Below are 25,104 nucleotides of genomic sequence, written 5' to 3'. Positions count from 1 at the left end.
TAACAATGGGCTGTGTATAATAGCAGACCATATGATACCAAGGCCAGGTGTGTGGTGGTAGGAGTAATTATATGGGAGAGCTCAAGCCCTAAAGTTATTGAACTCAATAAAAAGTCTGAAGGCTGCAGGATCCCCAAGTTGAACATGAGGTGATATTCTTCCAGCTTGTGCTGAGCTTCACTGGAGCACTGCAGCAAGCCTGAGAAAGAGATGTTGGCCTGGGAACAGGGTGGTGTGTTAAAGTGGATGGCAACTGGAAGTTCAGAGTATGTTTTGCAGGCAGAATGCAAGTGTTCTGCAAAGTGGTCACCCAGTCTATGTTTCATTTCCCTAATGTAGAAGAGACCACATTGTGAGCGGCGAATGCAGTAGACTAGATTGTGGGAAGTGCAGGTGAAGTACTGCTTCACCTGGAAGGTATACTTGAGCCGTTGGATACGGAGGAGGAGGTGGTAAATGGGCAGGTGTTACACCTTCAGCAGTTGAGGTGGAACGTGCTGTGGGGCTGTGGGGGTGGGGTGGGGTTGGGGTGGTGTTGGATGTGAAGGAAGAGTGAACCAAGGTGAACCAGAGGGAATGGTCCCTGTGGAAGGCTGACGTGGGAGGTGGGGGGCAATGTGTGTCTGGTGATGGCATCCCATTGGAGATGGCGGAAATTGCAGCTAATTATCCTCTGGATGTGGATGCTGGTCGAATGGTAAGGACAAGAGGGACCCTATTGCTTTTGCAGGAGCGAAGAGAGGGAGTGAGTGCCTAAGAATGGGAAATGGGTCAGACCTGGCTGAGGGCACTTTCAACAATAGTGCTGGGGAATCCTCAGTTGAGGAAGAAGGTGGACATTTTGGAGACTCCTTTGTCGAAGGTGGTAACATCGGAACATATGCGACAGAGAAGTGGTGAGACCTCTAGCTGAGGACTAATAGTTTTCACCACATTGTTCAAGCTATTCATGAATAAGGGCTCCGATGAAGACTAGAAAATACATTGTTAACATTCAACACATGAACCAGTGATTGAACTTAAGGGCAATAAGAACATCTTTAAAATAATTTCAATGATTGATTAGACAGGCTATGGCATAGCCAATATATTGCAATACAGATAAAGGGAAACAAGTGAGCCCGGGTACATTTAAAATCTGCAGACTTGGCATGGAGAATGTGCGACTGGTTAACTTATGTTTCTATTTATTGCTAATTGCACTAATAATATTCAATCTCATCTACCCAAGGATTGCACCACACTGTAGTAAGGAGGCTGAGAAATTATTGCATGCAGCAAGAGTTGCCACTGATCTTTTGCCAAAGTTACAGAATCAATCTCAATAATCATGAAGAAATTATGAACTTCAAGAACGATTTTCTGTAATACCCTGAGGTCTGAACTCTGGTTATATGCCAACAAAGAAGTTGCTGAAAAAGAAATGTCACTTTATAAAGAGCAATGGGGTTCAATGCACTACCATTGATCAAAAATATATGGAAATGCAAGAGCAAAATTATATTTGAATTTACTTTAAAATTTAGACTTGCCAAGAAAAAGTTATAAACTCAATAAAACTGTTCTATCACCCCTTCTTATGTTTTACTTGAGCATAAGAATAATAAAGATACAGTTGCTATAGTCCCAGAGGACCATAGGGCTGCTCTCTCATAGAGACAGATGCCTGGTGGTGGTTTAACCTGAGGGTCACCACATCTCAGGCAATAGGAAAGGTTGAGAAGGTGGGACCATCGTAGTAAATACAGTTTGAACCAGCCATCCAGCTAACTGACCACTATGTACAGTTAATACACACGAATATATAATATTTTAATGCACTGTTTTGATATTTTAAGATTCACTTTTCACTTTTAGATGTTTCTTTCTAGTTTGAGCATTTTTCTATGTATTTGCTTTTTTTTGCTTTAGTCTTTCTCTTTGCTTGATCTTTGAATTCAATAAAACATGAAAGAAACAAAAGAGTTATTTGTAGAAATATCAGAATTTATTAATAAAGAAATGCCATGGATGTTATCTTTATGTAAATTCTCAAAATGTGTTTGATGAAGTGCTATGCAAAAAGTATGTTGGTATGTACTTTCCCTGCTTCTTCACCTTCCTCATTAAACACTCCTATATGTCAATTTGGTATGTATTGTCGAAGTTATTTAAAGGACAGAACACAGTGATTTATCAATATTTTCAGATTGGACAGGTACTAACAATGATGTTCCCCTGGGGTTACAAGTGATATCATTGCTTCTTTCAGAGTGATTATATAATCAGAGTTTGGGTATAGAGAGTACAATTTCAAAATTCGCACAACATCCAAAATTAGGGAACAGAGTTCAATGTGGGAAAGACTCTAGGTGTCTTCAGAAGGGCCTACCAATATCAGATGATATTTAATGCAGAGAAGTGGGTAGTTACGTATTTTCGGAGGACAATATGGAATTTGGTTGACAAGAATCAACATGCGACTAAAGTAGATGTAACGACTAATTTAATGTTGGTTAAAGACCAAAACAGTCAAGAAATTGACAGAATTGGTTGCTTGACTGACTGGCAGAAGGGAACTGTGACCAGGGAATGAGAGATTTCTTTCCTGACACAAGCAAGTGGATCAGTGATATTCAGCAGAGCAATCACATTCCAGAGAGGTGATGGAATGCTGGATGTCAATAACATCTACAGCACTGCAGGCCTTGTTCTGAGTCGTCATCCTGATTCTAACAAACTAACTTAAAAGTATCATTAGATTATCCTGTTAGTGATTGCTGTTTGTGATAGATTTGGCCAGGGCAGCCATTCCTATTCCCCTTTAGTCTTCAAGTCGAAATAGCAGATCAGGCCTGAAGGATGTCATGGCAGTAAAGACTGCGTTTTTAATGAGGACCTATTGGATTGGGCAAATGCCTTTGCCACTCACAATTAAAGTTTGTAGGCAGATAGGTCAAGTGGGGAAAGAGCATGGAGTACCCTCCATTGTTAAACAAAGAGGAAGTTTCATTAGTGTTTTATCTGGCTGGGTAAAAATCAGTATGACACACAGGTGTTTAGGTGACAGCTGTTCCATTTAATGAATATAGAACAAAGGACATCTGTGAATTTACACACATGCTCATCACTCAGAAATTCAGTTTGTCAAGTTCTCAGGTACAATTACAATCTGAAAATACTCATGATCATCAAAGAAAACTATTTTGATTTCAAAGAGACAGAAGAAGTACAGAACAGATCTGACTCTACTTAGTAGCTCCATTTCATTGAATATTTTTCTTCTAAAATGCCAAGAAGTACCAAAAAGAACTAAAAGAATAATATTAATCACTGTTGAATCATCACTGATACAAAATTAAAACAATAATCTTAGTAATTGGCAAACATTGCCTAAAATAAAAAAGCCAAAAATCTAAAACAAACACACACTGTAGCATTCCCCCAACTTTGGTTTTAGTAGACAGTTGGATTAATGCTTGCAAAAAAGTAATGAACAATAAAATATCACAATAATAACACTTGTTAATTGATAGAACTGTAATTCCCAAATTGACATATAGGAGTGTTTATTGAGGAAGGTGAAGAAGCAGGGAAAGGAAACATCTTGTGGAAATTATAGAAATTTTGTACATTCCAAAGAAATTAATTTATTGTCAAGAATAAATCTTATGAAGGATGAAAGATTTAAAGTTAAAAATAAAATGTAATTTTTTTCCAAATCTCAGCATTAGCAGTGCCCATTGCTGATGCTTGGCAATAGTACAATCAACTTATTGATCTTGCTATAGATTTTTTAGCTTGCCACTAATTTCAATGGTTAATAATTTAGGGTGGCACAGTTCTAGCACTGCTGCCTCTCAATGCTGGGGTCCCAGGTTTCAGCCTTCGGAGTCTGTGTTTGGGAGCTTGCACATTCTCCCCGTGACTGCATGGGTTTCCACTGGATACACTGGGTTCCTCCCACAGTCCAAAGATAGAACCTAAGAACATAAGAACTAGGAGCAGGAGTAGGCTATCTGGCTCTTCAAGGCTGATCTTGTTGTTGCGTCAGCTCCAGTTATCTGTCCTCTCACCAATTCCTTTACTGTTCAAAAGATTATCTATTTTAGTTTTAAAAATATTCAATGAGGAAGCCTCAACTACTTCACTGGGCAGGGAAGTTCACAGACTTACAACTCTTTCAGTAAAGAGGTTGCTCCTCAATACAGTCTGCTGCCCTTAATTTTGAGCTATGCCCTCTTGTTCTAGTCTGAAACTTTGATTCTCCTGCTCTTGGATGCTGCCTGACCTGTTGTGCTTTTCCAGCACCACACTCTCGACTCTTGATACTCCAGCATCTGCAGCTCTTACTTTTTCCAAGTGGAAACATCCTCTCTGCTTCTATCTTATCTATTCCCTTCATAATTTCAGATGTCTCTATAAGATCCCTCCTCATTCTTCTAAATCCCAATGAATATAATCCCAGTCTACCCAGTCTTTCCTCATAAGCCAACCCCATCAACTCTCTAGAATCAGCCAGTGAATCTCCTCTACTCCCCCTCTAGTGCCAGTACATCCTTTCTCAAGTAAGGAGACTAAATCTGCACACAGTATTCCAGGTGTGGCCTCACCAGCACCCTGTACAGCTGCGAAATAACCTCTCTGCTTTTAAACTCAATCCCTTTAGCAACGAAGGACAAAATTCCATTTGCCTTCCTAATTAGTTGTTGCACTTGCAAACCAACCACATCACTTGCAAAAACAACCTTATAGGGTAGGTAGCCTGGCCATGCTAAATTGCCCTGTACTGCCCAGGGATATGCAGGCTAGGTGGTTAGCATGGTTAATGTAAGGGGTTTTTATTGGTCTGGTTGGGATGCTCTTTAGAGAAGTGGTGAAGACTAGGCCTCTATCTGCACTGTAGGGATTCTATGATTCTATGATGACACCAAAAAGCAGGCTTTTAAAAACAAAATGAGCCACCAATCTTTAATGATAGCTTCATATTTGGACAAAAAGTTGAAAATCTGGTTCAAAATGTTGCAAACTACTATTGATTCTGACTCAACTTTTTACAATGACAAGAAGAGAAACATGTGCCAAGGAAACAATTAGCTTCAACTGAATTATTGTCCACACAAAAGGTTACAAAGTGATTTTCCAATAACAAACAATAAAAACACATTCTGTTGAGAACACTGTCTTCCGTTTGAACTCGTGCAGAAGTAAATATTCAACATGAATCTGTACCTTTAGCTGTCTCTTTTCATCACAACTACAGAGTGAGCTCAAGGAAACTTTAAAGGGTTCCCACACAGGATTCAAGTTGTTCTTGATAACCTGGTGGAGAATAAAGAAGAAAAGCACACATCACATTACACTCAGTTTTAGTCAATCTCACACAAAACAAAGCAAAAGGACATGATTTTATAGCATTCCTTTGGCAAATTTAAAGATGAGTTCTCATAAAATGCATCACATGCCCTGCTTGTCTTGTGCCTAGCTGCCTTTTTCCAACTATACAGTGGACAGAGGTGGTGCCAGGCCTGTCCTTGAGACTATTGCGGCCTTTAAGTGGCCAATTAATGGCAATTTAACTATCTCATTCATCTCTGTGGTTATTTTACTTTCACCAAGGAAAGCCCAGACAAGCTAAGTGCCATGGCAGCTCTTAATGCACTGGCTGGTGTTGAGAAAGGGTGAGACTTCCTTTGGGGATCACTTGCCCTGTCTCCTGATTTGAAGAGGAAATCTTGCCTTTGAAATCTGTCAGTCTTTAACTTCCTCCCTGCCAACATATTGGACTCTAAAACCTGCTTCTTTATTTGCAGATGTTGCCAGACATACCGTATCTCTCCAGCACTTTCAGTTTGTTTTCCATAATGTGTTCTGTTTCAGGAACTGATTTACAGTATCAGCAGTGGCCACCAGCTCTCTAAGGCGAGATTTCCTCCCAGATAAGGACATAAATCTCAACCTTGGACAATTCATGTTGTTTTCAGTGTAAAATAGCTGCAGGGCAGCTGGTTTATTGATAGATGGGCACCTAACATTTTTGTCAGGTGTTGGGGGCAAGGAATGTGGCACCCTATAAAACACAACCCAACATATACTTACTTTTTGGATGATTTAGATGAATTCAATGTAGTCCTAAGAAACTAAATGTCCAAATTAAATGTGAGTGCAAACAAATATATTATAAAGAAAACTGAAAATTACTCCTTTCCTTGTGTAGAAAACTAGTCACTTCGTGCTCAATCTGTTGGCCACAAAAGGTAATTACTTTGCAGATACTATTCATGCTCCATGACGTCAAAGTGAATTATTGGGGAAATTTTATTTTAAAACTGTCACAACTGATTTTCCAATCTGTAGTCAGGCATGCCACTTACTATGATTTTTAATGAATCATTAATACGCTCAGATAAAGTTCTTGAACATCCTGTTACCCATTAACAGTTAATGTATTTTTCATATTTATGGGGTGTTTGAAATCTGCCTGTAGATTTAAAGGAAAATATAGGAAAGCACATTATGGAATCGTAGAATGATAGAGCATCTGGAGGACATTCAGCCCAAATTGCTCAGAAGAGCTTTCGAAGGAGTTCCATTCCCATTCCTTTCCCCATTGTCCTGCAAAGATTTCCCCTTCAAGTATTTCACCAATTCTATTTAGAAAGGCACTACTACTGCCTAAAAGTTGAACGTACATCTAATCATAACAAAAAATTACAACCTCAACATTTTAATGACTGCTTTTGTCACATAGACCCCATCCTCAGACCACTACAATAGAAAACTGGAAGTAGAACCACCCGCCACAACAGACAGAACCGTATAAATTCAGGACAGATCACAACAACACCACTTCATCCTGAGGCTACACTTCACTGAAGATGTCACCCAGGGGGGAGACAAAACATTTGCAAGAAAATCAACCAGCTCGGCCAGCAAACCAACAACTCCAACCACAACCCAAATACGAATCTTCACTGAAACCTTTGGCATATTGAGTTGGCATTTAGTCTACTTTATCTCATCAGTTTTCAGTACTTCTCTTTAAATCTGAAGATCACCAGTTAACTTGGAAAATTTCCAACATTTATGTAAATGTATGTCTTAGGCATATACTAATTACAAATTGAAACACTCTGCATGTCAAAAAAATATAATAAGCAGTTTGGAAAATGATTTAGTTATATTATTGACAGCTGTAATGAGGAATGTCAGATGCAATCATTTTAAATAGTCTTTTTAGGCTAGTAATGGAATTTGTTCATTAGTCTTTCCAGCTCTATTACTTCACAAATAGGCAATTAAAAGAGTAAAACCATTATTCTGGAGACAAAGGTGACACACATTATACTAGCCTGCTGGATTTGAGTGACAAGAACACGAACATTTCTTTGATAGTGTCATTTGTTTTGCAATCTTCATAATATCAAAGCAATCTAGACCATGGATTATGAAATGTTTCTACCATCATAGAAATCTTCTTTGGTTTAAGTATGTAAAACCTAAAGCCTGTTTTGCTAAACGTTCTGTCCAATATCATTTGATTAAAGGAATTTTGTTCCTTACGTGTATTTAGTTTTGAAGGGTGCAGGTACTCAAATTTGTAATTCTGTAATAAATGCACCAAGCCTCAATGAAATACATAAGTTCATTAAAAATGTGATTTCTTTGAAGGATACAACATTATTGCACTTTTATTACAGCATTGGGCAAGGATAATACAAATAAAACCACTGATTAGAATGAGAATGTTTAGTTTTATTTAGACAAAATGTTCCATTTAAATGACATAACATAGAACATATAGAACATTACAGCGCAGTACAGGCCCTTCGGCCCTCAATGTTGCACCAACCTGTGGAACCAATCTGAAGCCCACCTAACCTACACTATTCCATTCTCGTCCATATGCCTATCCAATCACTATTTAAATGCCCTTAAAGTTGTCGAGTCTACTACTGTTGCAGGCGGTGCATTCCACGCCCCTACTACTCACTAAGTAAAGAAATTACCTCTATCTGTCCTATATCTATCACTGCTCTATTTAAAGCTATGTCCCCTTGTGCTAGCCTTCACCAACTGAGGAAAAAGGCTTTCACTGTCCAACCTATCTAACCCTCTGATTATCTTATATCTCAATTAAGTCACCTCGCAACCTTCTTCTCTCTAACAAAAACAGGCTCAAGTCTCTCAGCTTTTCCTCATAAGATCTTCCCTCCATACCAGACAACACCCTAGTAAATCTCCTCTAAGCCTTTTCCAAAGCTTCCACATTCTTCCTATAATGCAGTCACCAGAACCAAATGCAACACTCCAAATGTGACCACATCAGAGTTTTGTGCAGCCACAGCATGATCTAATGGTTCTGAAACTCAATCTCTCTGCCAATAAAAGCTAATACACCGTATGCTTTCCTAACAACCAGATCACCCTGGTGACAACTTTCAGGGATCTATGTACCTGGACACAGAGATCTCTCTGCTCACCTACACTACCAAGGATCTTACCATTAGCCCAGTAACCTGCATTCATGTTACTCCTTCCAAAGTGAATCACTTCACATTTCCGTTTAAAATCCATTTGTCACCTCTCAGCCCAGCTCTGCAGCTTATCTACGTTTCTCTGTAACATACAACATCCTTCGTCACTATCCACAACTCTACTGATCTTAGTGTCATTTGCAAATTTACTAACCCATCCTTCTATGCTCTCATACAGGTCATTTATAAAAATGATAAACAACAGTGGACCCAAAATAGATTCTTGCAGTACCCCACTAGTAACTGAATTTCAGGATGAATATTTCCCATCAACCACCACCTTCTACCTTCTTTCAGCCAATTTCTGATCCAAACCGGTAATCCCATCCCTTTCGTTAGAGAGAATAAGATTGAGAAGTGATTTAATTGAGATATATAACACAATCAGAAGGTTACATAGGTTGGACAGTGAAAGCCTTTTTCCTCAGATGGTGATTTTGTGCAATAGTCTTCTATGGGGAACCTTACCAAACACTTTACTGAAATCCATATATACCACATCAACTGCTTTACACTCATCCACTTGTTGGGTCACCTTCTCAAAGAACTCAATAAGGTTTGTGAGGCACGACCTACCCTTCAAAAACCTTGTTGACTATCCCTAATCAACTTATTCCTTTCCAGATGATTATAATTCCTCTCTCTCATAACCCTTTCTAACACTTTACCCACAGCCGGAGTAAAGCTCGCAGGTGTATAATTTCCAGGGTCGTCTCTACTCCCATTCTTGAACAAGGGAGTAACAGGATAGGTCAGAATCAGCATGGATTTATGAAGAGGAAATCATGCTTGACTAATCTTCTGGAATTTTTGGGGATGTAACTCTGAAGATGGACGAGGGAGATCCAGTAGATGTAGTGTACCTGGACTTTCAGAAAGCTTTTGATAAGGTCCCACATAGGAAGTTAGTGAACAAATGTGATGAGGATGTTAGGAGATTACAGGGTGACCTAGGTGAGTGGTCAAATGCATGGCAGATGCAGTTTAATGTGGATAAATGTATGGTTATCCACTTTGGTGGCAAGAACAGGAAGGCAGATTACTACCTAAATGGAATCAATTTAGGTAAAGGAGCAGTACAGAGAGATCTGGGTGCTCTTGTACGCCAGTCAATGAAGGTAAGCATGCAGGTACAGCAGGTAGTGAAGAAGGCCTTCATAACAAGAGGGATTGAGTATAGAAGCAAAGAGGTTCTTCTGCAGCTGTACATGGCCCTGGTGAGACCACACCTGGAGTACTGTGTGCAGGTCTGGTCTCCAAATTTGAGGAAAGACATTCTGGCTATTGAGGGAGTGCAGCGTAGGTTCACGAGGTCAATTCCTGGAATGGCGGGATTACCTTACACTGAAAGACTGGAGCGACTGGGCTTGTATACCCTTGAGTTTAGAAGACTGAGAGGGGATCTGATTGAGACATATAAGATTATTAAGGGATTGGACACTCTGGCGGCAGGAAACATGTTTCCGCTGATGGGTGAGTGCCGAACAGAGGACATAGCTTAAAAATACGGGGTAGACCATTTAGGACAGGGATAAGGAGAAACCTCTTCACCCAGAGAGTGGTGGCTGTGTGGAATGCTTTGCCCCAGAGGGAAGTGGAGGCCCAGTCTCTGGATTCATTTAAGAAAGAGTTGGATAGAGCTCTCAAGGATAGTGGAATCAAGGGTTATGGGATAAGGCAGGAACAGGATACTGATTAAGGATGATCAGCCATGATCATATTGAATGGTGGTGTAGGCTCAAAGGGCAGAATGGCCTACTCCTGCACCTATTGTCTATTGTCTATTTGCTATCTTCCAGTCTTCTGGCTCTAATCCTATAGACAGTGACGATGTAAAGATCAAAGCCAAAGGCTCAGCAATCTCCTCCCTGGCTTTCCAGAAAATCCTGGGATAAATTTCATCTGGTCCAGGGGACTTATCTATTTTTACACTTTCCAGAATTGCTAACACTTCTTCCATTTGAACCTCAATCCCATCGAGTCTAGTAGCCTGTATCTCAGTATTTCCCTTGACCATATTGCCTTTTTCTAATGTGAATACTGACGAAAAGTATTCATTTAGCAATTTCCTTATCTCCTCTGACTCCATGCACAACTTTCCACTACTATGCTTGATTGTCCCTCATCTTACTCTTATCATTCTCTTATTCCTGATATAGCTATAGAAAGCCTTAGGGTTTTTCTTGATCCTATCCACCAACAACTTTTTATGCCCCTTTTTGGCTCTTCTTAGCTTTCTCTTTAGATCTTTCCTGGTATATAGATAATGAAAATTGTAAGTGTATGATGTTTCACTTTTTAGAATTGGTCTCCACGCCATTTCTCTTGTTTAGAGGTATTAGGAATACTGGTCAATTTCTCTCAACTGCTCTTTGAGTGACCAAGTAGCACAATTCTAGCTTCATGTTTTAGGCAGCTTTGCCTCTTTCATCTACTCAACTCCAATAAAACTTGCAGCCTATTTTCCTCGTTAATATTCAAGGAAAATAGTCAGTTAAAAATAAAATGTTATTTAAAATTATGAATGAGGAATTCATAATTCAAAAACAAATATTTAAAGAGGCATAAAATATTAAAGTTACATAAAAGCAACTTTTAAATGAATATTTTCTATTATATTTCTTTCTGAATAGATCATGTAACTTTGTTACCATTGCTTACCATAGGCTTTAAATTTCATATTCCATATTAATTCCATCATCATTGATGAGCTGAAAATGTGTTGCTGGAAAAGCACAGCAGGTCAGGCAGCAACCAAGGAGCATGAGAATCGACATTTCGGGCATACGCCCTTCTTCAGGAAACATCGATTCTCCTGCTCCTTGGATGCTGCCTGACCTGCTGCGCTTTTCCAGCAACACATTTTCAGCTCTGATCGCCAGCATCTGCAGTCCTCACTTTCTCCTCCATCATCATTGAGTAAAGTGTTTTATCTTCTATGGTTTGTGTGTTGTACAGTAATCCTAGATATTCTTCTAAAGCATTCCACACACCTCTGTCCTGTAGACAAGTTGCTCAGATTCATCATCATTCATCCTGTATATCTCCAAGAAAGGATCTGATTTGCTGAAAAGATCCTGAAATGATATTAAGAAAATTCTGCTATTACCAAGGTCAGTTGACCAAATATATATCAAGATCTTGAAATGACAATTGGGACAGATGAGCTATGTAATTTGACATGGAACACAAAATTATTAAAGAAAATAGAGTTAGACAATACAACAAAAGAAAATGTAAACTCCTCCTGACATTCCCACTATCCTACTGTGACTATCAGATAATGAACCAATCCATGTCAACATGTAGCAAGAAGGAGATAATGTGCAGATTGAGCTGCAAAGTTACAAGTAACATTCACATCACACAAGTCCCAGGCAATGACCATCTTCAAGAAGAGATTCTAGCCATCTCCTTGTGTCATACGACTCGATTGTCATCACTGACTTTCCTAATTACCAATATCCAGGAAGGGTCCCCATAACCAGACAGTGAACTCCACCAACCATATAAATATGCAACTATAGCAGCAGATCAAAGGCTGAGAATTCTGAGGTGTAAACAGGATGGTGTCAAGTATCCACTTAAGTGATATAAGTAAAAGGGGCCAGATGCAGGGAAACTCACCCTTTATGTTACCTTGTGTACTTTGAAAGTGTAAAAGCAGGAAATCGGCCCTCATTATCATACAATTAAATTATTTGTTTAATGGACAAACTGTGTAAGGGTTAACAAATGCTGATATAAATGGCATCTATCCCATTTTCTTGCTACAAAATGGAAAGTCTCTCCATGTCTAAATCTGTCTGTTTGCAAGATGGAAATCCATTTGAGTCATCCTCCAAAATGTACTTTGTATAGATCTGATTAAAATGTAGTTATGGCTGTCTTATGAAATGAAATATGAGTCTTAAAGTGAGTATGGTGATTTGAGAAAGCATTATTGCACATAATGTTATTCAGAAGCAACAAACCATCAAAGTTTAATTATCACCTCTCTTGAGCACTTTAATTATCTTAGTGAGATTTGATATTCATATCCTGCTTTATTGAATCTACATAAAGGGAACAATAACTCCAAAAATGAATCCTTTATTTTAAAATTCAGGCATTTATGCAACTAGATTGTACCATAAAAAGCACTGCTTTGTGCAGTTGAGAATTTTAATTTTATAATCCACTTTCTTATATATATTCTATTAAATTTAGTGCTCAAAAATCTACCGTACCTTATCATCCAGTTTCTTGGCACAGAAGGCCAATTCAACATAGCCATTGTTTCCACTTATTTCTTCTGCAATAACCTGTGAACAGAGACAGAAATAATAAGTCTAGCTGATGGCATGCACCATGCTTTGCCATTACATTAATACTAGATTACAATGGATTTCTTAATGGTACAGGTTATGTTAAAGAGAAGTTGAATAATCCGTGAAGTTTTTTATGCAATGGGAACGCAGTTATAAGATCATAGTAATTATATCAGCAATTTAATGATATTTTTAAAAATGTTTATGTCATCTCATTGATTCTGCACTAGAAACAAGACTCAATATAAGAAAACCTCACTATTATTAAAGAGTAAATCAGACAGAAATATCTGGTGATTACGCATGTAAAGTTAACCATGAAAATCAGGAAGTCGCTATCTGAATCATTCTCCCCTCTGGGAATTTTAACATAAAGTCTGCAACAGCATGATGTTGTGGTACTTACATGATAGAAACCTTAACTTGCCAGAGAGAAAAAGAAATTGGTGTTGTCCATTCAAATATAAGCTCAAGGTGCAAGCTGTCTTAAAATTGTCAAAGTCTTTACCGCTGAAGATTGGTTTCTACATATTTAGGGTTTCTTCTTTCAGACTTCAAAAATAGTATTCAGTTTTTAAAACTCAAACTCAACTGCTTCCAACTCTCTGATTCCAACTCATTGTTTATTGACTTCAACAGAGATGGGAGAGGAGATAGACAGCAAACTTGCTCCCAGGACGGAAGGTAATTATTTATTAATGTTGGTAACATGGGTAACTTGGAGTTTCCTGGCTAAGGTAACACAACAGACCATGGGAGATCAAGAGAGTTTTGGTGGAGGGAGACAAGTATATTTACAGTACTCCTTGTTGGACAAGAAGTACAGGCGCTTTCTGCCCCAGGAAGCTAAGCCAGGCTTCTCCCTTTGAATTGGTTCCTTCCATCACTCAGACTTCCTCCCTCCCATACCTAGGAGCTCCCAATGAGGATTTTTAGGTCAGACCCACCATAAAGTTATTGGATTGGATGCTCCCCACTGGACTGAGTATCAAGCCTGTCAAACAAGCTAACTTCTGGGCAGGCAACATAACACACATTGTGGAGTCAGAATATCACATCATGCAGGAATCCTGAACCCTAGCATTTCCAAAGCAAATTTCATCCCCTACCTGCTACAGTTCTCATCCACTAGGCCTCCACCCCATAATTCTGGAATTGAATTGAATTTATTGTCACGTGTACTGAGGCACAGTGAAGAGCTTTGTCTTCCGAGCAATACAGGCAATCACGTAGTTAACTGGCATGGATATGTAAATAACAGGTAAACAGCTGCAAAAAATCTAAACACAGATACAGGTGAATGCTAAGAGTTTGTGAGTCCATTCAGTATTCTAACAACAGTAGGGTTGAAATTGTTTCGAAACCAGCTGGTATGTGTGTTCAGGCTTCTGTATCTTCTCCCTGATGGTAGAGGTTGTAGAAAAGCATGGCCAGGACGAAATGGATTTTTGAGAATGCTGGTGACCTTTCCTTGACAGCGGGCCTGGTAGATGGATTCTATAGGTGAGAGGTTGGCCTGTGTGATTGTCCGGGCTGAGTCCTCCACTCTCTGTAACCGTCTCTGATCTTGAAAGGTACTGTTGCCATACCAGGTAGTGATACATCCAGACAGAATGCTCTCGATGGCGCACCTATAAAAGTTGGCAAGGGTATTCGCCGTCATGCCAAATTTTCTCTGCTGCCTGAGGAAGGAGAGATGTTGTTGGACCTTTGTAATCAGTGCATCCACATGAAGAGTCCAAGAAGCTTGTTGTAAAGAAGTAAAGAATTCTCAAACTGATTGGTTATGGAGATCCAAACTCGCTTGCTCTGTTCACATAGACCAGGAACTAATGATGTTAACAGCATGGGGGCTGACAGGAATGGGGGCTGAATGGAAGTTGTTTCAAATTAAGACTCAGGCCACAGAGATGTAGATGACCTGATGTTTACAAAGGTTCATATATGGGACTAGGTCGGAGTCCATGGAATTGTTGTGTCTGGAGTTAAGAAAGATATTGAAGACATTGTGAGCTGCAGATGAGCTGAGACAAGGGAAATATCAGGTGACGTTACAGTGATGATAATAAGTACTCTTTTAGATGGCACAAATATGAGGTTGGGCGTTTACCTTAAAAACATATGTGGTACCAAGATTGTGAACTGCCTTTGTCTTAAAGTATTGTCAGGTAAAGACAAGGAGTCAGTAATTATGGAATGGATTTTCAGACAGGAGGTGGGGAGGGAACCAAAAATAATGGCTTCAATCGAATTAATATTTGATTGAAGGAAGTTGTTGCACATCCAGTACTGGGTGTTAAATAAGCAACCTGAATTTAGCAACAATGGAGAAGTCAACAAAAGTAGGGCTGCAAGTTCCCAATTTGCATATTTATGCAATCTTGAGACTTGTTTGGGTGGACACATTAATCATCACTACAGCCTACATGAAAATTGCATTTCAATGGTCTGGGGAATTAGCGGGGTGAACAACACATCAACTCCAATTTTTGATGTCATCTTTTTCTTTCATTCAAGTAACAATACGCTAAAGTCTGTAACATCAACAGAACCAACAGTGATCAAATTCAAAGACCTGAAAGCTAACAAGGTTGACAATGTGGATATATATAAATGAACAGTGTGACTCACTGTGACAGGGTACGGTCTGACTGATACTTTTTGTGATGCTAATGATTCCCAGTATATGAATGGATGAAAAGTCTCAACAAATAAACTGCTCTCTTTACAATGTGGTACACCAAAAGCATGAAATAAAAAGTCAACCATTTAGAAACAGTTCAGACTGACTTTTAAAGTATGAGATAACATGACTGCATAGATTGTTGAGAATGAAGTATCACTTTAATTCTTTTGCTTTTTATAGATTACAATAACTAAACTCACATTCACAACTCATAAGTGTATATCTTGTGTCTTTCATAGACACGAAAGAACATCAGTATTCACTCATACAGTATCCAGTAATGACTCCAGAGATGGTAGAGTGAGGTTACACTTTTAGATTAGCCTTTGTACCTACAGGATGGTTCCTTTCCTGCAATCTCATCTCTCCAATTGTCACACACCTTACAGTCTTGATAAAGCATCTGTTGTCTAAGGGAGGAACAGAAACCTCAATCCTCATCAAGTCTCGTCATATTGTTAATTGGATCTTAGCAGGTTTATACATCATAAGAATTAATTCATGTCATACTTTACAGTCATTGATGTTGGGCACAGACTCACAAACATCACGAACTGGACTAATGGTATAAATATTGTGGCTACAAGAACATACCAGAGACTAAGAACCCTGCAGTGAGTAACTCATTTCCTGACTCCCCAGTGCCTGTTCACCAGCTAGAAGGCATGAACCAGGAGTGTGCTGGAATATTTTTCACTTGCCTGGATAATTTCTCCAGCTCCAACAACACTCAAGAAGCTTAACACCATCCAGAACATAACAGCCCATTTAATTGGCACCGTATCTAATAGCAGTGCATACTATCTACAAGATGCACTTCAGAAATTCACTAAGCTCTTTCGACAGCATCTTCTAAACCCTTGACCACTATCATCTTGATTGGCAAGGGTAGCAGACATACAGGAACATCACCACTTGCAAGTTCACTTCCAAACATCCCACAATCCTGACTTGGAAATATATCACCCTTCATTCCGTGTTAATGATTTAAAATCCTGGAACTCCCTCATTAACCACATTGTGGAGCGACCTACACCAAACAGAACATTGAAAGGGCAGCTTGTCACTTCAACGGCAATAGAGATGGACAATAAATTCTGGCCCAGCCAGAGAAGCCCATATCCCTGAATGAATAAAAAATAAAACTTCATGGCCCAAATATTTGAATTAGCATTAAAACAATTCCAGCCAATGTTCATCATAGGAAAAAAGCACATTTTTGTCAGGTAATACTTCCTTACTGGCTTCCCCTGGAATTGCCACCATAGAAAATAGTTGGGAAAATTGCATGAGATGGCCATTGAGGAACTTGTCAACATAGACAGCGAGAAGACCCATTTTCCAAACAATTGTTTAATGGCAAGACCTGACATACATGTTAATGAGCAGCAAGAGACCTATTTATATGCACCAACCGACATTAATATTGCATTCTTAACTAATCATACCTCATTAATATGCAGTTTCCCAATCTCCCACCTTCTGTTAGAATCTAAACAGCAATAATTCCTGATATGAAAGTAAGAGAGCTTACCTGGTGACTCCAACTCATTATCTCTTTGTATGGATTTCCATCTTGGACAACAGGCACCAATATCTCAGGTCCATTGCATCTCCAAGGACAGGGACTGCACATAACGCTTCCGTCCATGGACACTGGCATCTGAGACACACCAGCTCACCACATCCTCATGGCACATCTCTGATCCATTTACAGTATGAAGTGCAACAGCACTTTCAGTGCAGTGCTACTGCAAGACCACTTTGCTCACAGGGCCAGGATGTTAGCTCACAGATTAGACCACATTGCATCTCAGGATTACTAACTTGCCCTCTTAGCGCTCACTCACTCACACCTACTTTGATACTACAACATCCCTGCTTTGCCTTTCTGCACTTTGTTCCCTCAGTGAGACCTTAAAAGACTTTAGTCTTGCCCTGCTGCTTAGCGCAGACACAAAACCAAGCAACTTTTCATGGTCATCAGTCAATGGGGTGGACATGTTGTTGCACTGCACTGTGTTATGTCAATCCCACTTCTATAGCATGTGGCAGCAGCTAGACTAGTAAACACATTGTACTTGCTTCAACCAAATAGCCATGTATCAAAGTCTAAGGGGAGTAGTCCCTAGTCAAGTAAAGGAGATCTGTCATCAGTCATTGGGCCCCAGGTAGGGTAAGTAGGAGCAGACTCCAATCTCAATCCTGGAGCTGGGATACAGTCAGTCACTGCTTGGGGGTTCATATCACGACAGAAAATGCTGAGTGCATGGTCAGACTTGAAGTCAGAGAGCTTGTGATAAGTCAGTTTGGGAGCTAGACACAAATCAGTCAGGAGTCTGATCAGTGATTAGTTGGAGCTATCTGTACAAATTGTTCAGGGGGATAGACCTTAGTCACTCCTGCTCTTAGCTCAATGGAAGTCAAGCATGGTGTCAGGCAACATATTGTATTTGGGAAATTTGGGGAAATCAGTGCTGGAGATTGGAAGCAACAATTTGGGATGCAGAAGGAACAAGCATGATGAAGGGGGAAATTTTAATATACAAGGTGGCAGAGATGACTGCATTGAAGGATATGGATACTATGGGGATGGAGGGAGTCATCAATAACCACCACCAATGGGGTGGGCCTTGAAGGGTGAGTGGAGAGACATTGCAGCACAATGGTTGGTATGGTTAAACTATAACGGTGATGCTCAGGAGGTAATGACGAGAGTTGCAATTGTAAATCCAGGTGGTTTATGGGAACATGCAGAGAATAAGTACTAATGGGCTGGCATGGACTGCCAAGAAAGGAAAACAAATGGAAGGCCCTTAATTACCAGACTGAGCCCAAAGACTCACTGTGCCAAATATGGCTGGCATTTCCTGCTATATTTATTCAATGCATCAACATGTAAATGTAAATGCAAAACAGCTGCTATAACATCCAGAGTGGACAAAGTCAGGATTTTATTTCCTATCTGAACACACAGGTTCTACTTGAGAGTGTGATGGAAGGCCCCTCAAAGGAAGAGTGCATTAATTAGGCACTTTTGCAGAATGGATTGAAGTCGTCAACCATCATGGCATCATACCAATCGTACCATGTCATTCGTCATTGCAGACTGAAGATAGTCACATCTGTGAGACAAGTGTAATCATAGACACCTATGGGCCACATTTCACAAAGATATCGCAAGGTCTCATAGGCTGCACCGGGAAACCAAGCTGATTCCCCCTCACTCTGAACTGTCAGTATTCACCAATATGCTATTACATGCAATGATGGATTTCTTGGGTGATGTGGGGCTGGGAGGAGAACGTGTTGGAACTCATACAGTGCTTACTATCTCGCATTGTCTTTTTGCAATATGACTGGTGCTGCATCAGAATAATATTCAACGTTGAACTACGATTTTAAGGCAGTCCATACCCCTCCTTATCAGAGTTCTCCATGCCTCACTGTGGAGCAGTCTGGTAAAGCATCTTTTATGAGCAATGTGAATGCTGACAGCTCACATTACTTAGGATGTATTCTGTTCCTTCTGGTCCCCTCCCAGGGACATTGGAAATATAACTAATGGATCCAGCCACAGCAGGGCCTATTGTCACTGTTACTGTCTTGCAATGAAGGCTGAGAGGAACGGAGGAGGACCTGACATATTAGCAACTACAGGACCTGCAGAAACCTCCAGCAGATGCTCCATGTGAAGAGGTCAGAGCTTGAAGTCCCCCTCAGAATGTGGAGATAGAGGAGAGCCAGTCTTTCGAACTTGACGCCAATTTCTCCAGATAAGCAAGACGTAAGTGTCAACACAGAGTGAGGATGTCCTGGGACACAGTAACAAAGCTAGAGCAGGGGCTGAAGTGGCCCAGTGGCCATCAAGATGGCAGCTCTGATAAACATTTCTGAAACTGGTTCCTTGCAAGAAGCCACTGGATTCATGTGAGAGGTTTCTCAATCATGCACCTATAAACACCGCTTTTTATCATTTATAAAACCGATTTGAATGTGAATATAGGAGATACAATTAATAAGTTTGCAGATGACATTAAAATTGGTGGTGTAGTGGACAGTGAAGAAGGTTAACTGACAGTACAACAGGACCTTGGTCAGATGGGCCCATGAATGGCAGATGGATTGAGATAAATGAGAGGCCTTTTGGTAAGGCAAATCAGGGCCAGACTTATTCAGTTAATAGTAGGGTCCTGGAGATCATTGGCAAACAAAGAGATCTTAGGGTGCAGATTCATAACTCCTTGAAGGTGGAGTCACAGGTACAATGGATAGTGAAGGCGGCATTTGGTATGTTTGTCTTTATTGGTCAGTGCATTGAGTATAGAATTTACCACATTATAATGTAGCTGTACAAGATATTGGTGAGGCCACTTTTGGAATACTGCATTCAATTCTGGTCTGCCTGCTATAGAAAAAATGTTGTTAAACTTGAAAGGGTGCAGAAAAAATTTGTAAAGCAAGTTATGCATATTCTTCAGAGAAATATCCTTCACTTATGAGAGTCCAGATAGCTTAAGCATCATTCAGACAGAGCATAGAATCTGTCTCATAGAATGAGACAGGTTCATAGAATCCCTAATAACATGGAAGCAGGCCATCGAGTCCACACCAACCCTCCAAAAAGCGTCCCACCCAGAACCCACTCACCCTATCCTAACCCTAACCACATTTCCCATAGCTAACCTTGGACACTATGGCCAATTCACCTAACCTGCACATCTTTGGGTTGAGGAGAAAGTGAGGTCTGCAGATGCTGGAGATCAGAGCTGAAAATGTGTTGCTGGAAAAGCGCAGCAGGTCAGGCAGCATCCAGGGAACAGGAGAATCGATGTTTCCTGAAGAAGGGCTTATGCCTGACCTGCTGCGCTTTTCCAGCAACACATTTTCAGCATCTTTGGGCTGAGGAAGGAAACTGGAGCACCTGGTGGGAACACACACAGACACAGGAAGAATGTGATAATTCCACGCAGACAGAGGCAGCAGTACTAACCACTAACCATGATGATCATCTTTTACATGGTTGGAAGGTTTGAACTATAGGGAAAGGCTGAATAGGCTGGGATTGTTTTCTCTGGAGCAAAAGAGGCTGAGGGGCGACCTTGTAGAGATTTATAAAATCATGAGGTGCATGGATAGAATAAATAGCCAATGACTTTTTCCCCAGGACATGGGATCCAATACTGGATGGCACAGGTTTAAAATGAGAGGGGAATGATATAAAAGGGACCTGAGGGGCAATTATTTCACACAGAGGGTGGTACGTGTATGGAATGAGCTGCAAGAGGACGTGGTAGAGGCTGGTACAATTACAACATTTAAAAGGCATTTGGATGGGTATACAAATAGGAAGGGTTTGAAGGATATGGGCCAAATGCTGATAAATGGGACTAAATTAATTTAGGATATCAGCATGGATGAGTTGGACTGAAGGGTCTGTTTCTGTGCTGTCCAACTCTATGACTCTTAAATGCATCAAGACTGTTACTCATGCAACATCATACTACTTCATTGTTTCCCTGTGACAAAATCAGTACTGTACTCCAAGCAGTAAGCTTTAACAATATAGCTGGCACCCACCGAGGTGCTGGGTGTGATAGATTATACACACATTGCATTGAGAAAGCCATTTCATAATGCAGCAGAGTTCATCAATAGAAAGATTCCATACATGAGAGATCTATGATCATCGGTAGCACATCTCAAAAGTCTGCGTGACATATCCTTGAAGCTGTCATGATGCTCACATCTTCAGAACTCTCATATGACTGGTTCAGATGCCTTACAAGAATTGTTGCTGGGTGATTAGGGCTACCCTCTGTGACCATGACTGATGATTTCATTACACTACTCCTTTCGTGAGGCTGAGTGTGGAAACAGTGCAGCACATTCTTCAACCAGGACCCATGACAGAGCAGACAGCAGGCCAGCTAAAATGAGATTCGGATGTTTGGATTGGTCTGGGCATCCTTGCAGTAAACTCTGGACAGAAAGTGTTGCATTATCCAATCATGCTATCACCACCACAACTGGAGCTGACAACGAGAGGATGTGATGGACTTTGGCACGCTGGGAGAGTGGCAGCAGTCTTGCAACGAGAAAGGTGAGGACATTGAGCAGGAAGATCATCACTTTCAGCCTGATAGACTGCAGCAGTGTCAGATGCAACAACTTAGACACTTGGTTCCAGACAATGAGAGCAGTGATTATTTATTGACTAGATTTGTTGCCACTTGAAAAGCAAGCAATCCATTTTTGTCCTGAGAGGCACATTCTATTTGTCTGTTTGTCATTCTGCTGTTGCTGAATAAAAGTGAATGTTTTGAACTGTTTGAAGGCTTCACAGTACAGGATGGTCCCACATAGAACAATGTTAAGAATTTGTGACTGTGTGATTGAATAGGTAACTGCAGTTGTGTAAGGTGGGTGAGGTAATTGAATAGGGTGGCAGTTTGGTGAAGTAGTTGGTACATTGCTAGGACAGTTGGGTGGCATGTGACAGGGTGGTAGGTTGCCAGCTGTGTAAATGATTTTAAGTAGGTTGAGTCAACATGGAGGATCTCAGATGTACATGGATAGCTTTCCAATCTGTCACTGCAGCATAAAAATGGTATTGGGGATCGCGAATCAGTTTTAGAATCCACCCTTTTTTCAGAGCCATAGATTGCAACGAAAATCACATTTCACTGGGTTTCCATCTAATCCGTTCAGCTGGCAAACTGAAAATCTATGCCATTTTTTCACAGCTTTCAGATTAATTTGTAATTAATTTAATTTTAGTAAAATATGTTTTTAATTCCCTTCCCCAACTATTATCCATTGATCATAGCAGCAGCAGAAAGTAACTGTCCTGAAAAAGCATTCAATAGCATGAACTTCAGTTGGATGTCTAATCAATAATCTGTTGTTTTGAGTTTAAACAAAATTTCACAATATTTTATGTAATAAAGCAAATAATAAAATGGCATAACACTCGAGATCCCATTTAATTATGTTAGCTACTCTGTCTGCGGAAGGTACAGCAAAAAACGTTATCCAGGAATAACTTGCTAACTCTATATATTGATCCTGGTTTATGACTCATTAGGGTGGTGAAACAGCAAGGTGCAATTTACTTGATTCAGTGCAAGCAGTAATTGTCATTCACTTAGCTTCCACTTCTGAGTGCTGCCATCAAGAGTAAGTGGAGGGAGGTTAAAAAATGTCTTGCAGAGTTGTCAAAAGAGATGTGTCAATTCTTTTCATGGATGCTACTGTTTGATACAATTAAACTTTGAGAATTAATTTTGCTGCTTCAAATTCTTTGACTCCACAGACCTTTCTGCTCCATTTCCAAAAGTATTTTCCAGAAATACTTTCTTACAAAGACAATTTTGAGTTGAACATCAGCTGTCTGCTATCACTGTGCAATGTGATAATATTGGATAACTCATTTTCTGAGTTCCATGTAAAATCTGTAATGGTGATTTATTTCATTTGCATAAGCTTCCAAAGAAAATTTCTATTTATTGCTTTATGCAAGAGTGTGGTATAAGAAAATAAGTCACTGTTGGTTCTTCAGGCAAGTTTGTGGTAATGGAATTGATGTGCTTCAGGCTGTGTTAGACCACATACATTCTCCTATGCTTTCTCTGCCTAGAAAGCTTAGCGTTCAGCATTAGCATAGCTAACGATCAACTGGCATGTTACTGCTGCCCAGTACTCCCCTCTTCATGGAATGTTTTCTACACACTTCATGAAACCCTTGCCGAGTAGATCCTTTCTGACTGATATCTTCTTCAAGCCAATATCTCCCAAAGACCTATTTCTGACCTATTAGCTTATTCAAGCTGTCTCTCACTCATTATTATACAGTTACCATCATTTTGTTTTTAATGTAAGATGGGTAATTTTGGTAACAGGAATAGTGCTTTTGTTCCAACATACTTTTAATTTTTGACTGAATGCTACGGCTTCATCTGACCAAACATATCTTCTTTCTCCAGAAACATCAATATTCTTGAGATTCAAACTATCGCCTACCAATATGCCAGCTAGCATTCAGCTAACTGAGGAAATGGTATTTTAAGAACAAGATCTCATACCTGAGTCTAAGGACACTACTTATCAAGCATTGCTTTTTACTAACTAAGAATCCCTACAGTGCAGAAGCAAGCCATTTGAATCTGCATGAATCCTCCGAAGAGGATCGCACCCAGACCCAACACCCATCCCCTTAACCACCATAGCCAATCCACCCAATCTGTACTTCCCTGGACACTTTATCTTGGCCAATCCACCAACGTGCACATCTTTGGATTGTGGGAGGAAACCAGAGCACCCAGAGGAAACCCACACAGACCTGGGGAGAATTGCAAACTCCACACAGACAGTTGCCAAAGGGTGGAAATCGAACCCAGGTCCCTGGTGTTGTAAAGCAGCAGTGTAAACCACTGAGCCACCATGCCACCCCTTTGGAGGCTCTGACAATCTACAGCAGGCACTTAAATACTGAAGAAGTACCATCAGTCTTACCTTCTGTCATATTTCTATCATTTGGAAATTTGAACTTTAAAGTTGAGTTGTGTGTGTTTTAGGTCTCAATTCTGTGAAATATTTGAAAAAATATTCAGTTTTGTGAATGATGAATTCAAACCTTATTTCCAAGGAAGGAGGAGCTATGTGACTTGATAAACTATCAGGGAAGATTAACTGATGAAATGTTTACAACATTGAACTTATTTAACATGCAGAAAGACAGACCAGGTCAATAATCATACCACAGAACAGCAGGTTAGTTTGTAGCAGTCCAAGCTTTCAGAGCTGGAAAGAAGCTTTGAAACTGTTTTAGCACTTTAATCAAGCAAGTCATTTCTTAAAATTCAGTTATCATAATGCGCTGAGCAATGGTTAGAATAAAGATGGCGCATTGTCCGTTCTGTTATTTCAATACTTTGATTTCAAATACTATATGCCATAGTCACATGAAGTGAACATTATATTTTGGAACAAATTTTGTTTCTATCTTTTAGTTTTCTGATAAATAATGTATTTTTTGGAATTAAAGTCATATATAATAAGTTTTAAGTACTAATACTTACTGTAATTGTAGACTTTCCAGCGTATTTTCCATATCTTAAGAACAAAGGCTTTGTAATTTTCTTCTGAGCCACGATCTGTAAGATATGAAATCACATCACACAAAACTGAATTCATAGGAAAACTCCCATCAAAGGTTTATTTTGAGCTTCCTTAACTGGTGGGATAGACTATATCCTTTTGGTTATTTTAAACTATGGTTTGAAAGAATAACAATTGATCTAGTAAAGTTACACAACTAACTCCCTTTAGTTACTATGCATTAAGATTAATTACAGTTGCAACAATCCAGGTGTATAATTAGGGTTTCCAGCGTGTAAAACTTGTACAAGGTTTCAGTTTCACAAGGGTTAGGACTGAAAATGCAGATAAACTTTGTGAACTCACAGCACAGTTATCTCTGTTCAATTTCCTTCCAGTCATATTTTGTTACGTTTAGTCAAACTATTGGAATAGCCATGGTGATCAGAGTTAGCATTTAACAAGGGGGAAAGATGATCTGATCTTGTGTGAC

At 39.8% G+C, this 25,104-nt stretch overlaps 1 protein-coding gene across 1 annotated transcript in view; it reads right to left on the bottom strand.

Annotated features, from left to right (window-relative positions):
- cpne7 (copine VII) overlaps positions 1-25,104 on the bottom strand; it is a 163,386-nt gene that overhangs the window by 58,846 nt on the left and 79,436 nt on the right. Inside the window, exons 4-7 of the mRNA XM_043706786.2 lie at positions 24,593-24,667; positions 12,746-12,820; positions 11,510-11,593; positions 5,212-5,301 (exon numbers count right to left, since the gene is read on the bottom strand). Coding sequence (XP_043562721.1) covers positions 5,212-5,301; positions 11,510-11,593; positions 12,746-12,820; positions 24,593-24,667 — 324 coding nt within the window. The remainder of the gene's footprint in view (positions 1-5,211; positions 5,302-11,509; positions 11,594-12,745; positions 12,821-24,592; positions 24,668-25,104) is intronic.

Source organism: Chiloscyllium plagiosum, unplaced genomic scaffold (genome assembly GCF_037043375.1).
Source record: "Chiloscyllium plagiosum isolate Xiang-an unplaced genomic scaffold, Cpla_swu_hap1 HiC_scaffold_17, whole genome shotgun sequence".
NCBI lineage: Eukaryota > Metazoa > Chordata > Chondrichthyes > Orectolobiformes > Hemiscylliidae > Chiloscyllium > Chiloscyllium plagiosum.
This window is presented reverse-complemented; position numbering and strand designations above follow the sequence as displayed.